The sequence below is a fragment of the Thalassophryne amazonica genome, chromosome 3 (genome assembly GCF_902500255.1).
Source record: "Thalassophryne amazonica chromosome 3, fThaAma1.1, whole genome shotgun sequence".
Classification (NCBI taxonomy): domain Eukaryota; kingdom Metazoa; phylum Chordata; class Actinopteri; order Batrachoidiformes; family Batrachoididae; genus Thalassophryne; species Thalassophryne amazonica.
The window spans coordinates 130,990,685-131,007,504 of NC_047105.1; the positions used below are offsets into that span (position 1 = coordinate 130,990,685).

Here is a 16,820-nt window from a genome sequence, read left to right on the forward strand (position 1 = left end):
GGGGTCCCTATGGTGCATCTTTACTACTAAATCTCCAAACACGCCGTGTAAGGGTCCCCTTTTTATAACTTCGCAATGTGATATCTATGTGTATGCATTTAGCTTTATCTGTGTTACGCAGATGATGGTAAGGACAGACATTTACCCAACCTTCGTTACTAACTTTCGTTATCCTTCTTTGTTTTTATTTACACTCAGATTTCTGAAACCAGTCCGCAATTCAAACTCAAGAACCAAGATCATAGTCCGTGTTCAGTGCCATTACGTCAGTCCGCGCTCCTCAGCATTTACTCAGCATCTGAAGTTTTGGGAGAAGTTGGGGAATATGGGGAGGTTGGCCTTTCAGGGGTAGTGGGGGAAGGATCAGGAATTCTGGCTTTCAGACAGTCGTGCAGTTCTCTGATGGATCTTTCCAGCTCCTTGTGCTGCTTGGCCAGGTTGTACAGGGCCCCCAGAGAATTCTTGCCCACATTCAGGGTGGTGGTGGCCAGCCCTAGCTGTTCCCTTTCCATATGCTCCATCATGCTGGCTAGCATGTCCATACTAGACTGAAGACCACACAGTTGAGTATGGAGGCCCTCCTGAGCACAAGAGATGTTGGCATTGTCACGGTGTATCCTTAACAGGTATGCAGCTGTCTGACTCAGTTGTGGCATGATTTCCTCAAATAGCTCATGGGGAATGTGATTTGTGAGGGGCAGGAGCTGCTCCAAGGTTTTTGGAACAGACTCTTGTGGAAGACGAAGCTCTCGAACCAAGATTGCCATGTCCAGTGGGGTGACCATGACCAGATTAAGGTTGTGCAGTCCAGGGGACAGGAAGTACAAGGGGGAAGGCATTTCGTGTGTGGGGGAAGTATTGTTGATGTCACACAGGCAAGTGGTTGGGACACTCTGGGCATTTAGCAGCCTGTACAAAGCTCCCCTCTGTCCTGGTGGGTGATTTCGACTAAGGTCCACCCCTGCTGATCCTCCTCCAGAGGCACTGGGCTGATCAGAATATCTCTCCTGCCTTGGGGGTGGAAAGCTGGGGACAGGTCCTAGCAGTGAATTGGGTCTAGGATGCACTCGGGCGGTTGCTGCATATGGCCGACCTTGGCTGCCTCCCCTGGAGGGTATCGTTGCCACTGGCACATGTGACTGTCTCCATGGCATCTGCGGAAGGGGTGTGTTCCTGAGTCCAAAGGGTCCTTCAGGTGATGGTGGAGTCCTCGGGCCGACTCTTGCTGCAGGCAGATTCTGTGAAGCCGTCATCGCCAGGTGCTGGAACGATGAAGATCCTTCTGTTGCCAACTGGTTTAGCTGCTGGATGGAAGGCGGCTGTGGCGACCAATCATGTCTCGACCATCCCTCCTGTATATCCTCTTCTCCAAACAGTTCTGAGAGTCCAATCAGACTTGATAGAGGCAGATCAGGCATAGGTCCCTGATCAGGGGAGTCTGGTCTCTCAGCCATACTCCTGTGTCCTAGTAATATACATATACCTTCATTATTACAGCTCCATGTCATTCTTTCAGATATTGTCTATCCTATCCCTCATTTTTGTGGGTGCATGTGTGTGAATGTAAATGTGCGTGCATGTCTTCTTCCTCGTCTACAATATCACCAAGCACGGTCCATCCCAGTCCTCCCTATCTGGGGTATACGCCACAATATTAGGGAGCTGGGGGCTGTCGGGGAGGATAATTGGTATTTCATCCATTTCCATATATTCTGGTTCTCTGTCTGTTTCGTTTGTGCTTTCTTCTAGGGCTCGGATGGCTAACAGTGGGAGCTGTCCTACTGTGGATGAAATCAATTTATTGACCAGAAATTTTATCAAGGGAATACCACAACATATTACCAGCAAGACCGCCACCCCTGTTAGTGCCAAGATTACACCTATCTGGTATAACCAGTCTTTCCATGATATCCACCCTCTCCTTAGAGTCCCAAACAGTGAAAATAGTGGGCCAATATTCATTCCATTCCCTACAATGTATCCAGAATCGTCAGTTTCATTTCTCCCTCCTATGGAGTTACTTAACAGTTCCTGTTGCATCTCTTCAAGTGTGATTAAGAGCTCTGTCAAATTTCCGTCTTCCCCTGTACGCATGGGAATAGCTGTGCAACATTCGGTGGCTTTGATCATAATACAAACTCCTTGTTCATCAGCCATCATCATCTCGATAGCTAATCTATTTTGCATTGTCATTAGCGAGGTGGCGTGCAGTTGTTCGGTTAAGGCTCCTACTGCTGCCAATGTCCAGTTCAGGTATCTTTGCTGATTGTACCATAAGTAATTAATCCACTGCACCTCCTGGAACCTAGAACGGATTTTTGGAGTAACCCCGAACAGAGCCAATGCCTATCCCCATTTATCCGCATCTTCATCTGCTTTAACTCTGCTACTGTCTATGGCTTCTAACTGTCGGGGTATCCCTTCTGGTATCCCGTTTCTTACTGTGATGTTGTAGTCTGTTTTAAACGTCATTATTCCTCTTTTCTTACGAAGTTTCTGTGGCATGGGTTGTATTGCATTTGGCATTTCAATTACTGTTATTGCTCCTGTGAGCATCACAGGAGCACAAAGGCCTTTCCAATTCGGGGACAGCGATGACAGGAGTTTCCTTCTTTGTCCGCATATCCAAAAGATGTCAGCTAAGGGTACCGTTCCCTTAGCTAAATTTGGAGTAGATACCCATGAAGCATGGGTGAGATTCAGTCCAATCATAGACCCCCCTGTGGCCGGTACTATTTGTTCACACTGTATGCCTGCTGCTGGCAGGGTGTGACAGATGGTAATGTTCCATGCTGTTTTGGCCGGTTTGTATTCTTGCTGCTTTTGCATACACTGTATGTGGTGTTTTGACTGGGTCGTCCCTACCTGCCAATCGCTTATGTATTGTGCTACTAAGCCTTTAGCTATACAGAATGGGTGTATCATCCCTTTCTCTATTTTAATCATAGGTGGAACGGTTCCTTCTGTACTTAGAGGCACTGGACAAAGTTTACTGTCGGCAGCATATTTTTCATCACCTACTGCCATTTTCATAACACATTGTGTATAGCATTCTGCTTGGTCTGAGTTATGTTGGGGACTCCTATAACAGTTGTTGATATCAGGTAGGGGTTTAGCCTGAGGTATCACACCTTTCCGGTGACAGGCTATGCAAGGCTTTTCACTGATCTGCCTAGCCGAAAATTTCAACCATTGGTAAAATAGATTTGTCTTCAACCCTTGTGTACGGGCTAGGTCTGTACTGGGATCCCATCTCCCTAAGTGACTGCTTGTTTCTAGGCTTCTAATTGTCCTCTTTTTCCTTGGTTTGATTTTTACCCATTTTGTGGCTTCATGTACTGTAACAGTTACGTCTTGCTTGGTTTCCCTGCATTCTCTTTTATCACAAATTACCTCTATGTTGAGTGTTCCCTCCTCTTCACATTTGATGCTAATGGCTTCGCCTAATATGTAATCCCCCAGCTTTCCCTGTATTCCTATGTTCTTGTAGGCTTTTGATTTAATGTATACCAAATTATATGTTTTTCCTGTGTTTAGAATGCCTTGTTTAGCTGCTATTGCGGCCATGGCCACGGCACAGTCCGTTGTATGTTTTGGATGTCTATTTTCTCCCATACTGACCACCAGTAGTATTGTCAATCCCTTGAATAATTCCTTAATCATTGCTCTGATGACTGTTGAAATGTGCTACTAGATGTGCTACTGAGTGAGCCGTCACTAGATGAGCTGTCACTAGGGATGTGTGGTGTATCTGTGCTTTGTCTGGGTTGTACTTCCTGTGGTTCTTCTGTCGGTAAATCTACTAAGTTGCTGTCCGAGTCTGATGTCTCCTGTGGCCTGTCTATCTGTCGGTCGGTATTTCTGTCTGTCTGTTGGCCTGCGTCTCCAGTTGTTTCTGAGTCTGCATCTGAGTCTGTCGCTGCTCTATCTGGCAGGGATCCACTACTCTCTGAAGCTGTGCGTCGTCTTTGTTCAATCAGTCTCTGTGAGCGCCTTGGCCGGTGTTCACCTGGCTGCAGGGAGGCGTGGCCTTCCCTCGGTGCTTCTTCTGGCTGCAGGGAGGCGTGGCCATCCCTCGGTGCTGCTGTAGGGTCTCTGGCTTCTCTTGCTTCCCCCCTTGGCCCGGCGGCTCTGCCAAGACGAGCTTGCCGAGGCCGCAGGGGCGCTGGGCCACCAACCCTACAGCAGTGGTTTAAATGAAACCAAGTGTCCTTACCGTCTACTTTGACTGCTGTACGTGAGGCAAGAATAACTTTAAAAGGACCTTCTCGGCGGGGCCTGTCCCACTTCTTTTTGAACACTTTGAAGTAAACCAGATCAGCAGGCTGGATGCTCTGATTTTCGAGTGGAATCTCTGCTTCTCTGTCTTCTGTAGCACCTTTGACCTGCAAAAAGATAGTTTTGTGTATTTGGGTTAACTGTCTCAGATAATTATGCCATTCGTCTTGTAGCTGCTCCAGCGATGGTCCTTCGTAGGGTCCTCTCAGGTATGGAATAGGCATCGGCCGACCAGTAAGAGCTTCAAATGGTGTCAAATGGGTTAGTCGGTTAGTTTGTGAGCGCATTGACATTAAAGCAAGCGGCAACGCATCCAGCCAGGTTAGTTTGCCATTGCTGTCTGCTATGATTTTTGCTAGTTTGTTCTTTAAAATGCCATTAGCCCGTTCCACCGCCCCATTTGATTGGGGGTGATAAACACATCCAAATTTCTGTTTGATACCCAATTGTTTGAATGTTTCTTGTGTAACCTTGGCTACAAAAGCCCTACCGTTGTCAGATGAGATAGTATCTGGAATGCCAAATCTTGGAAAGACATCTCGGCACAAGAATTTGGCTACCGTTTTATGGTCTTGATTTGCAGAGGCTACTGCCTCAATCCATCGGCTGAATCTGCATATCACTACCAAAACATATCTCATTCGTTTAACTCGATTTTCAGCTCCCATGTCTATGAAATCCATCATAAGATGTCTGAATGGCCCATCAGGGACCGGAATGTGGGCTAAAGGGACTGTGAATGATTTCCGGACATTGTACTGTGCACATACCTCACACTCATTCAACAAACGGTCCACTGTAGCTGCCATATATGGTGACCACCAGACAGCTTTTAGTTTGTTCATAATTTGGACTCGCGAACAATGATCGGGTCCGTGGGCCCAAATGATTGCATGTCGTAATAAATTGGTGGGTAACACAAAATGTCCATGACTACTGCGCCACAGCTTGTCCGCTGGCCCCTGACTACGTGTCTCAATAGCGCCTCGTTTAACCCACATTCGTTTTTCTTCTCCACTGGCCCTACTTTGAGCCACTATCAGTGCGTCAAGTGAAACCAGTGGGGCACAATCTTGGATGGTTAGCAGGGGAAACATATTTTCCCCTTGTGCTCCTTTGCGAGCTGCGTCATCTGCTAGGTTGTTACCTTGAGCTATGATGTTATTATTCTTTTGATGACCTGCACATTTAATGATGGCTACCTCAGACGGTAATTGGAGAGCTTGTAACAGTTGGGAAATTGCTTCTCCATGAGTGACAGGGGTGCCATCTGCTCTCAGGAATCCCCTTTGTTTCCAAATGTTTGCATGTACATGACATACGCCATAAGCGTAGGCTGAGTCTGTGTAGATATTAACACGTTGATCTTTAGCTATCTGGCAAGCCATAGTTAAGGCTTTGATTTCTGCCAGTTGGGCTGAACAAGGCTGATCAATTCCTTGGGACTCCAGTAATTCAAAGGTCTCGCCATCCGTGTTTAGTTTAACAATCCCCATACCCGCATGCAATCCCGCGGCATCCCGAAAGCATGAGCCGTCCACGAACAGGGTTAGATCTGCATCTATGGCGTGATTATACAAATGTTCTCTGGCTCTCAAAAATTTCTCTGTCTCTGCCACACAGTTATGTGGAGTACCATCTAACGGTGTGGTCAATTTGGTGGCAGGATTCACCGTGTGACAACGTTGTATTGTTATTTCTGGAGCGGACAACACAACTTCATATCCAGTGCGTCTAGCTTGTGTTAAGACAAAACGTTGACTGGTTAGCAGGGCATGTAACTGATGCGACGTGTACAACGTTACTGCATGTCCCATGATTATGGATGATGCTTTTTGAAATGCAAAGGCAGCTGCTGCTAGACCCTGATAGCATGGTGGCAATCCTGTTTCAATGTTGTCAAGCTTTGTACTATAATAGGCCAATGGTTGTTTTCCTTCATTTGTTTCCTGCATTAGTACAGCACAAGCATAACCAGCTTTTTCAGTAACATACAAATGGAAAGGTTTCCCATAATCTGGGTTACCTAACGCGGGAGCAGATTGCATGTCTGTTTTTAGGGCCTCAAAAGCTCCCGTTGCCTGATCTGTCCAGACGAGGAGAGCTGCATTGCTTGTTTGCCCCACTGCTCTAATCATGGCACGCAAAGGTGCAGTTTTTATAGCATAATCACAAATCCACGGCAGACTGTACCCTGCCATCCCAAGGAATGAAAGCATCTGTCCCACTGTTTGGGGTTTGGGAGCCTTGATTATAGCCTCCACTTGGCTTGGGGCTATACATCGCGTGGTCCCACACAACTGTCTTCCCAAGTATTCTACTTGTTGTTTGCAGAACTGCAATTTGTCCTTACTTACTTTATGACCTCCCTCTGCCAATGCATGCAATACAGTTAATGAATCTTTTTCACACTGTTCTTGAGTCTCTGATGCAATAAGGAGATCATCCATATATTGCACCAATGTACTGGGTATGTCAAGGTGTTGTAAATCTTCAGCCAGGACTTTGTTAAAGATGGCTGGGGACAGGTTCAGTCCCTGAGGTAGCCGTGTATACGTTAGCTGTTGTCCCAGAAATGTGAATGCAAACAAATGTTGTGAGTCTGGGTGCACAGGCACACTGAAATAGGCTGAACACAGATTGATTACTGTGTACCATTTTGCTCCAGCAGGGATGCTTGATAGTATAGTATGCGGATCAGGTACTATAGGTGCATCCATTTCTATTATTGCATTGATAGGACGCAGATCATGTACCAGCCGATACTCTTTGGTATTGTTTTTAGGGATAGGGTAGATAGGAGTATTGCATGGGCTTGCAGTTTTTATTAAAACTCCAGCTGCCATTAGTCCCTTAATTACTGGTTTTATGCCTTTAATAGCCTGAGGTTTTAATGGATACTGCCTTTGGTGAGGCAGTTTTGCTCCCGGTTTTACTTTTATTTTTACTGGTAAGGCTGTTTTTACTAGTCCTACATCCGTTTTGCTTTTGGACCACACCACTGGTGGTATTTGCTCTAACAATTTCTCTTGTTGGGCCGATAACACCATCTGTCCCTCTGGTCTAGGATTGAGCTCCACTTTTTGAGCTATAGCCTCATCATTTACTTTTAAATTAATTCGTATAAACTGCTGGTCTTTTGACAGATGTACTTGTGGACTTTCCATGTTTTGCCATTCTTCAACTTCTGAGGCTGTCTTTACCATTGGACCTAGGTCATGGGATTCATACTTTTCTGAGACTAAAAGGGTCACATGAGGCGTGGCATTCGGCACTTGATACCATTGTTGTTCAGCTGAAGCTAGCTTGACAGAAGCTGCGGCCCCTTGGGGGCCTAAATAAATTTCTGTGGTGGTTATGTGAAACAGCCGTTGATTCATCAATACATCCCAGCAGCATGCATAGTCAGTTTGTTCTTGTTTGGCATCGAACATCAGGGTGACATGTAAAGGTAAACTAGGTGTACATACTGCTTCATAGTGTTGTTCTGCCCAGGGCTTCCATTTTTCCCATTCCAGTTGAAGATTTGAATTTTCTGGTTGTAACTTCAGCCAGTATACCATGGGTTGCACAGGTCGGACCTTGTTTTCCATGTCCATAAGCACCATAATGTTGGCGAGTGCTTCGTCAGGAAAGTGTATTTGCAGTCCTTGATGGGTACACACTATCTGGGTTTGTAGCTTACATAAAATGTCTCTTCCCAGCAAATTCACAGGTGTATTTTCTGAGTATAACAGGGGTGCTTCAATTGTTTTTCCTGCAATCGTTACAGGAAGTGGGCGTGTAAAAGGTATTATTTGAGTTTTCCCAGAGAAGCCGATGGTCTTAATTACAGACCCAGAGAGGGGGAGATGAGCGCCCATTTTCCCTATGCAAGAGTATGTTGCCCCTGTATCCACCATGAAAGGGAAATCTCTGTTTTGTATATTAACGGTGACGGTTGGCTCTTCCTTAGGTATCATCAAAATAGCCAATGCCACCGTTTCCCCCTCTGTCTTCTCTAGGCCTCCCTATTGCCAATAGGCAGAGGGTCCAACCCAAGGCCGGGCCGGACAATTTCTCATTCGATGTCCAGGTTGTCCACAGCTCCAACACTCATTAGAGGGTTGATCCCCTATTGGGGGTGTTGGTCCCATAGGCGGTCCCGCTTGACTGTTCCTGGGAGCTGAGTTTTGGAATCTGCTTCCAAATGAAGGTTGGCGAGATCCTCTTCGCCACCCTCCTCTTTGACCTTGAAAGTTCCGTGACTCTCCTCTCCACCCATGACTGTAGGTGGGTCCATTTCCGGGTGTGCCAGTGCTATGGTAGTGATAGTGATGCTCCACTGGTGCTGAGACTTCTCCTGTAGGAGTGCTTCCTGCTGCTCCTTGGGGGCTCTGTGTGGCTGTTACCACAGGTGCCTGTATGGTGGCAGCAGTGTTTGCCGTAGGGCCTAGGCTTGCCAGCTCAGAAGGAACAGGGGTCATCATTGGTGCCTGGGTCTTTGTTTTTTCTTTCTTGACCTTGGTTAGCTCTCCCAACTGCATCTGCACCAATTTTTTCGTCAGGGATTTTGCTGCATCTTCTTCTTTTTGTTTTTCTTTCTTGTAGATTTCAAGATGGTGACAAATATGCTCAGAGTATAAAGCCCAATTCATTTTCGATAGTCCCACGACTCCATCTAGGGCTTTCTGAACCTCATCTGGTAGAGCCTTTTTTACAGTTATTTTAAACAGGATTTCAGTTGCTGGAGAATGGTTCCATGCATTTCCTGTTTCCTCCGCCCATCTCTTCTGGAATCGGTGCAGGAACTTCTTTGGGCACTCTTCAGGTGTCCACTCCTCATCATCCAATTTAGAGGGATCCAAGACCTCAGGGTACTTTCTTCTCAGTCCTTCCCACATGGAGTTTCTATAGCGATTAAAGGGGACTTCATCATGTTGATTAGTGCCCATCATTTGTGTTAGTCCAACCTTTCCTGCTAATTCTTCAGTGTCATGTTTTCCCATGACATGCATTAGCAAGGCTTTTATGTCACCTAAAGACAAGGTTACCCCTGCAGTGCCTTCTTCTAAGGCAGTTATCCATCTCCCAGCTCCTTGGGTGATGTCTGGCAGCCTGTTGGCCAGCCCCACCATGTCTGTCCAGCTCCATGGGGTATACACATGATGACCATTTCTAACCACCAGTGGGCATATGAGGTCTTCGTCCTCCTCTTCTTCTGTGCGGGCTCCATACTGTCTTCTAGATCGAGTGCAACTGACTGGTTCCAGGCAGTCCATCCAGTCGGTTATATTCTGTTCTAAAGCCGCTATGTCTTTGGCTACACATTGTTGTCTTTGCCTGAGTCGGGCCTCTTTTGCACTCTCAATGATGATCTCACCAGAAATTTTTCGGGTGGGTGGCTCTATAATGTGATTCCCTTGATTGGGCGTCGATTGTTGTAATATTCTTCTTTCCTCGGCGTCCCTATGTCTTTGTATTCTTTCCTTCGCTAGCCGAAGTTGCTCAGCTAGTTCTTCATTATCTCTTCTGGCCAGATCCAGTGTGTCACAGAAGCTCTTGTGCCACTCTTCGGAGCCTCTATAGCCTGTGAAGGTCCAGTCGGCTGACTTATGGTGGGAGGGGACGGTTTTCAGTGGACCTCGATGTGCAGGCGGAGCCTTCAGGTCTCTCTCTTTATCCTCGTCTGCCTCCGTGTCACTGTTATTTGTGGCCCCCCCTGCTGGTCGTGGTGAGCGACCACTTATTTTCGGACTTGGAGACCTTGTATGATCCATTTGACAGACTGAGGACCTGTCTCCTTGTGGCTCTCGAGCTTTTAGTGTCAGTGTGAATTTGCCCTCCACATCCATGCCTTGGTCCTCTTCACGAGTTCCTAATACAAATTGTCCAGCTGTCTTTCCCATATCATGACGTTTATATGGGGGTGGCTCTGCTTCCCAGCTCGGTGCACTGGCTTTAGTGTCTTTGGATCTTTCCTCTGTCATTTTTTCTCTTTTCTGCTGTAGCCTCTGTGCTTCCTGCTTGAACAAGGCCAAAACTTCTTTTTCTTCAGTGCGTTTTTTGTTGTTATTTACGTTCTTCTGCTGATCTTTAATTTCTTTTTTCTGTATTTCTACTGCTTCACACATCACCGGATCAAATGATCCCACCAAAGGCCATTGCCTGCCCCCATGTGACCTTTTGTACCACTTTCTCATACATTGGTTGGCCTTAGTGCGTTTTCCTGGATATTTTATTAGTACTAAGTCTAGCGGGGTACTTTCCCGACCTTGACCTTGAGAGTTACCCATGTAACCCTGACAAACGCTATGTGAGGTGTTTCTATGGTGTTCTGGTAGTCCCTCAGGGGCTGTCCTGATCCAGACCAATAACTTGCTGGCTGTAACACCTGTTTTGTATTTTAAACCCTTAAAAGGATTAAATTTCCAACTGTTATGCCCGTCTTCTTTTTCTTTAACTAAATATGAAAATTTACCTGTTTCCCACCGAACCTTCCTTGGGACCACAGTCAGAGTCAACCTAGGAAACAGTTCTTCACCTGGATCGGTTGGCAGTGTTATTAAATGATTTAATGGTATGCTAAGTTCTTTATTAGGATCAGCACAAAGCAGCTCCAGCCACGGGGTTAAACCCTGATGCCACAGACGTCTTATCAGCAGCTCCCAATTAATTAGAGGGAATTGTTCTTTCTTTTGCTTCAGATTGATTACCTTAGTAATCTGCCATAATTTCTGATTGATCTCTTGTTCGTCCTGCCAATGTTCTGCTCCTACCCTGTCAAAATAGGTCCTTTCCAGCCAAAAATGTGTCCTGATTCCCTGGGTTTCGATGTCTCCGTCAGTCAAGTAATGTTCTGGGAGTATTATTTCATTATCACTTAAGTCTCCCATCAATGACTGTCCCAAGCATTGATCAGTCTGTCAGCTTTTTCACTATAATCTAAGCTTTAACTCTTTTGATTTATAACCAATTTTATTTCTTTACTCCTCTTACAACCCTAACACTTCCTAATGTCTTTGCTCCCGACTTTCTATTTTCCTTCTAATTTTTTAACTTTCTGCTTCTCGTCTTTTTCTGCTATGTTTGTTTATTAGTTTTCTTTCTTTGAAATAATATCTACCTTCTCTGTATTTACATAGCAGTTTCTTATCCTGTCTTTTTCTTCACTGTCTCTGTTTCACACTTTCCTCTCTGCCTGTCATGCACCTCCCAAGTCCTTCTGTTGGGTCTAAACACCTCCTCCTCGTACTCTTTCACATTAATCTTGTATGTCAGCCAGCCTGCAAGCTCTCACAGCTTTGCCTGCAACTCCCCGCTCTCCCACACACCAATCTTCAAAAGCTTTATACACAAAAATTATTAAAAACAACTTTCTATATATCTCTATCTAGACTTCTGCCACTTTTCACTCCGCGGCTTTAAACAACCTTTTTATTCACTTAACACCAATGTGTTCTGTTTAAGCATGTATCTCTTCTTCACGTTAGACAGCTTCTCCGGCGCTGCCAGCAACTTCATATATTATTTTTTTACAAGCCCTCTTTGAGCGTACAATATTTCATTTACTTCTACGCCTTACCGCGCCTCGCGTGCGTATCCTGTGCTTAATATATTATTTTTCACCAGCTCCTTTCTGAGCATACAATATTTCATTTATTTCTACGCCTTACCGCGCCTCACGTGCGTATCCTGTGCCTTTCTGCACTTTCTTCTACTTTTTTCTTCACTTACTGAGCTCCTCGTGAGCTTAATGTGCCTTTGCACTGAAAATACTCTCTTTTTCTTTTCTTATAAAAAACTCATAGTACTGTGTACTTAACTACTTATTCTTCTCCCACGCCCCACAAGCGTGTATTTGGTGCCTTACTGCACTATTTTCTGCTTCATTAATTCTCATGTATTCTGCACTAACTCTCTATTTATTTTATTTTTTTTATAGTTTTTCTCTTTTCTTAAAAAATGACGTCCTTTATTGAGCTCTTTTACTTACTGTCAGCTGTGCTACTTTGCACTTTTCTTTTTAAATCTCTTTATCACGTACGGTATTTCTACTGCGCCCCCTCAGGCGCTTATCTTGTGCTTCCTCTGCACGTATTCTCTGTTAAACTCTTTTTCTCACTTATTTCACTTCAGTCTCTGTTAAACTCTTTAAATAACCTTGTATTACCTTGTATCTATTTGTCAGTATACTCCCCTAAATTAACCTCTACAGCGCATGCTATCAGCCGGCACGTTAGTAACGAATTTCAACACCAATTATTCCCCAAGCATCCAGGTTAGTTCTTCACGCACTCTTTTCCGCACCAGAGTTCATGAACATTCCTGACCTTTCACTCACACAGACATTCTTTTTCCCGGGAACACACACACCTTCTGAGCATTTCATCTACAAGGCCTGATAATTTTCAATCTTATCTTTTTTTAGTCTCTTATCAATTTTCTTAGTCCAGGTTCTTTTGGGTAAGAGGCAATTAAAAAATATCACCTGTCAACTTGGGCGGAAATCCCGACTCACTCCTCCAGATCGTGCAGAAATTATAAAAGGTTTCTGCTTACCTTTTAGTCGTGATCACTGTTATTTACGGTCTGGAGGGATGAGCTGGACTGCCCCAGGCTGCCGGAATGCCCCTGGACCCTCCTGAAGCTGGCTCGCCAAGTTCTGTTGTGGCTCGTCTTTAGTCTTCTCAGGATGTCGTCTTTTAGATAACACAAACTAATTGCAAGTGATATGCTAGAAAAGGACACAACACTTTAGAATAATTCAGCCTTAAGCAAGATAAAATGCACAGAGTTTTTAAGTTTATTTAAGCCTTCGACACAGAGCTTAGACAAACTGAGTCCTCTAGAGAGACTGAATAAGTGACAACCGCGCTCATCTATTTATTGGAGACCCGCGGGCATCGCTCCTCCTTCGACTTTTTTTATTTATTTCATTCCCAAGACATGGTTTTCTATTGGAAGCGTCCTCTAGTGAACCCTAAGCAGGTGTTAGGCCATTATTTCAATGTGACAAATGCTCCCATTAAAACGTGAAGGATTTACAACTGATTTTTTTAAAAGACCTTCAGCCACAGGTGCAGCTGGCCTGAGGCCCCCCCCCCCCGCACGTGGCCTCAGCCACAGGTGCAGCTGGCCTGAGGCCCCTGCACGTGGCCTGCGGGAAAGCACCTAAAAGGCCTTGGAAAGCCCCTGACAGACTGAATGACTAATAGAGCCCTTTTTTTGGGTTGAACACCTGCTAGTTCAACCAGAGGACATACAGTTCGGATCAGGACACTTGATAGTTCATCATAGTTCAAATAAGGACCTAAAAATTCTTCTACAGATCTTTTGTTCTTTCATACGTTTCCATGGAGATATTATATGGACTGTGGACTGGACGACCCTGATATCATTTGAACCCAAAGAGAGCAGAAGGTGTTCTGTTTTAGCCGCAGACATCACATGAAAATCTAATCCGGTCCACCTGTAACTCATGGACACCACCATCTTACCATGGTATCTCTCATCTATACTGCATGCTGATTGGTTGAAATCAATGTGGGCATCATACATTCTGCACCACCTGCACCAAATTTTGAATGTGATTTTTTTTTTTTTTTAACTGTAGGAAATTCAATTTGTAAATAAATAATAATAATTTAGTGTTTGATCATCTTTGAATCATTTAGTTTTAGTTCTGGAGAATCTGTTATGAGGCTCCACAATATGAGGGGACATGTAACACCTGCAGCTGATTGGCAGAGCCTGGAGAGTCAGGTGACCTCCAGGAGCAGGGTTGGTGAGCCCTGATTTAAAGGATTACATTGATTTCAACAGATTTTCACCAGAATCTTCAAACCTGAAAAAGCCTAAAGTTGTTGTTTGCTGCTGATCAGCACAGTTAGAGGTGATCAATAATCAATGATCCATTTGAAGTGATGAGTGTGTTAAAAGAGAATAAGTAAAGTGTGTGGATGAGATCAATGTCATGTTGATGTTTCCATGATTAAAGACCATGTGTTGCTCTGCCCCCTCCTCCTTTCAGGTTGGATCCTGGTGGAGTCCGATGGCTGAGACCAGGTCTGAGGAAGTGTAAGTGTCTTTGTACTTTGATCCATCTGCTTCCATAGAAACCACCCTCTGTGACATCACTCATTCAAGGCTTACTGACAGTGAAGTAGAGTTGCACTTGACGACACGTCTGATCCACGTGCATCACGTGGACGACTGCTCCAAATGGACACGTTGAAAATACATTCAGTGTTTTCACACATTGACTTACTAGTGGCGGAAAAAAAAAATCAAAACTGATGCCACCTGTTGCTTTTTCGTTTTTTAATGAGTTAATATTCAACCACAAAGCTGTGCACAGTGCACTGAGTGGCCTCGCCCACTTCCCATCTGTCTGGCCTGTCTTTGGATGCAGCTTCTCTTCTTCTCTTCATGCACACTCTGAATCAAAACTGTGTCGATCGATGAACTGATCGATTGATAACTCGGGCTGTGCCGTGTTGATCGATGAACTGATCGATTGATAACGCCAGCTGTGTCGTGTTGATTATAGGTGTCAACCTGACTCCAGTTAGGTCAAAGAGGGTGCAGGTTTCTTTGTAACCACCAACTCTAGCAGGTGATTTCATTGATGAACTCGTCCCGTCTGCTGTTAATTAGTGAAATCACCAACTGGAGTTGGTGGTTACAAAGAAACCTGCACCCTCTTTGACCTAACTGGAGTCAGGTTGACACCTAAGTGTTGATCAATGATCTGATCAGTTGATAACTCTGGCTGTGTTGTGTTGATCATTGAGCTGCTCGATTGATAACTGTGTTGTGTTTTGTTCCATCAGATTTCTGTGAACTGTCTCTGGATCCAAACTCAGCGAACAGAAAACTCAAACTGTCCGACAACAACACAAAGGTGGAGCGTGTGGATGAGGATCAATCATATCCTGATCATCCAGACAGATTTGACTTTTGCTCTCAGGTCCTGAGTGCAGCTGGTCTGACTGGTCGCTGTTATTGGGAGGTCGAGTGGAGAGGAACCGTTGAAATATCAGTGACTTTCAGAAGAATCGGAAGGAAAGGAGACGGTGTGGACTGCGTGTTTGGACACAATGATCAGTCCTGGAGTCTGTATTGCTCTGATTCCTGTTACTCTGTCTGTCACAATAACAGACAGACAGACTGTCCTCGCTTCTCGTTGTCCTCTCACAGAGTCTCAGTGTTTGTGGACTGTCCTGCTGGCACTCTGTCCTTCTATGAAGTCTCCTCTGACTCTCTGATCCACATCCACACCTTCTGCTCCATGTTCACTGAACCACTGTGTGCTGGGTTCGGGTTCTGGTCTGCTTCTGGTTCCTCAGTGTCTCTGTGTGAGCTGTAGGACAGAGACTCTCCTCCTCGATCCCACACATGAATGTTTGGACATTAAATGTCCGGCTGTTTGATTTTGATGTCTCAGTCGTAAATTCAGTGTGTAAACTAGCATTATTTTCACGACTGACAGTTTGTTTGTTGAAAGAAACAAACTAGGGCGCTGCACTTGTAGAGTACAAACCTCTGCCAAATTTTTACCTTGTAAAAATTTTTCAAAGTCAAAGTCCTGTTAAAAGTTTTCATAAGCTAAAAAAAATACAAAATATAGATCAAGCTTTTCAGTGTTGATATCAAATATCTACTAAATCCGCAATACGGATCAGATGTGGGTCAAACTTAGTCTAGTCACACTGAGAGTGCCAGTTTGCACCAGAGTGCAAATGAGAGTGATTGAGGCACTTTTGATTGAGATATAATGCAAAATGTGCACCAAATGAGCTTTTCAATATTAAATTCAAATGTCCACAAAATCCACAATCTGGATCAGATCCAGATCAAAATTTGTCAGGTGATAGTGAGTGCCAGTCTGCACCGCACTTTAAAATATGGGTGTGTTTGGGGCAATGTTTGTTTAAGATATAATGTAAAATATACATTAAATGTTGTTTTCAATGATAAATTTAAATGGTCACAAAATCTGTAATCGGATCAGATCCAGATCAAACTTTGTCAGTCAATAAAGGACACCATCCTACATAACGCTCTCAAATATGAAGGAGATTTGATCTTTTTTTGACAGTTATGAATTTTTGAAAATTTGTTCAATGCTAAACATAGGGATTTTTACCAAGATTTTTCCTGATTTTGACCTTTGACCTCACACACACTCATCTTCAACCGATTAGTCCAATTAAGGGTTGTGGGGGACTAGAGCCTATCCCAGCAGTCATAGAGCGCAAGGCGGGGTGCACCCTGGACAGGACACAGGGACACATATAGACAACAAACACATCCACACCTGCACGCACACTTACGGACAATTTAAAATTTTCATTCATGTCCTTAGATGTGGGAGGAAGCCGGAGCACCCGCAGGGAACCCACACAAACACGAGAAGAACATGCAAACTCCACACAGAAAGGCCACAGGTGGGAATCAAACCCATGACCTTCTCGCTGTGAGGCAACAGTGTTAACCACTAAGCCACCATGCTGCCTGACCTTTGACCTATGACCTTGACAGTTGAATCACTTCTTACT

At 44.7% G+C, this 16,820-nt stretch overlaps 1 protein-coding gene across 1 annotated transcript in view; it reads left to right on the forward strand.

The window, feature by feature from the left end:
* The window catches only part of LOC117507616 (NACHT, LRR and PYD domains-containing protein 12-like), a 175,923-nt gene extending 159,833 nt beyond the window's left edge, over positions 1-16,090 (forward strand). The window contains exons 16-17 of the mRNA XM_034167442.1: positions 14,291-14,337; positions 15,093-16,090. Of these exons, the coding sequence (XP_034023333.1) occupies positions 14,291-14,337; positions 15,093-15,628 (583 nt within the window). The 3' untranslated portion in view covers positions 15,629-16,090. The remainder of the gene's footprint in view (positions 1-14,290; positions 14,338-15,092) is intronic.
* Positions 16,091-16,820: the final 730 nt, after the last annotated feature.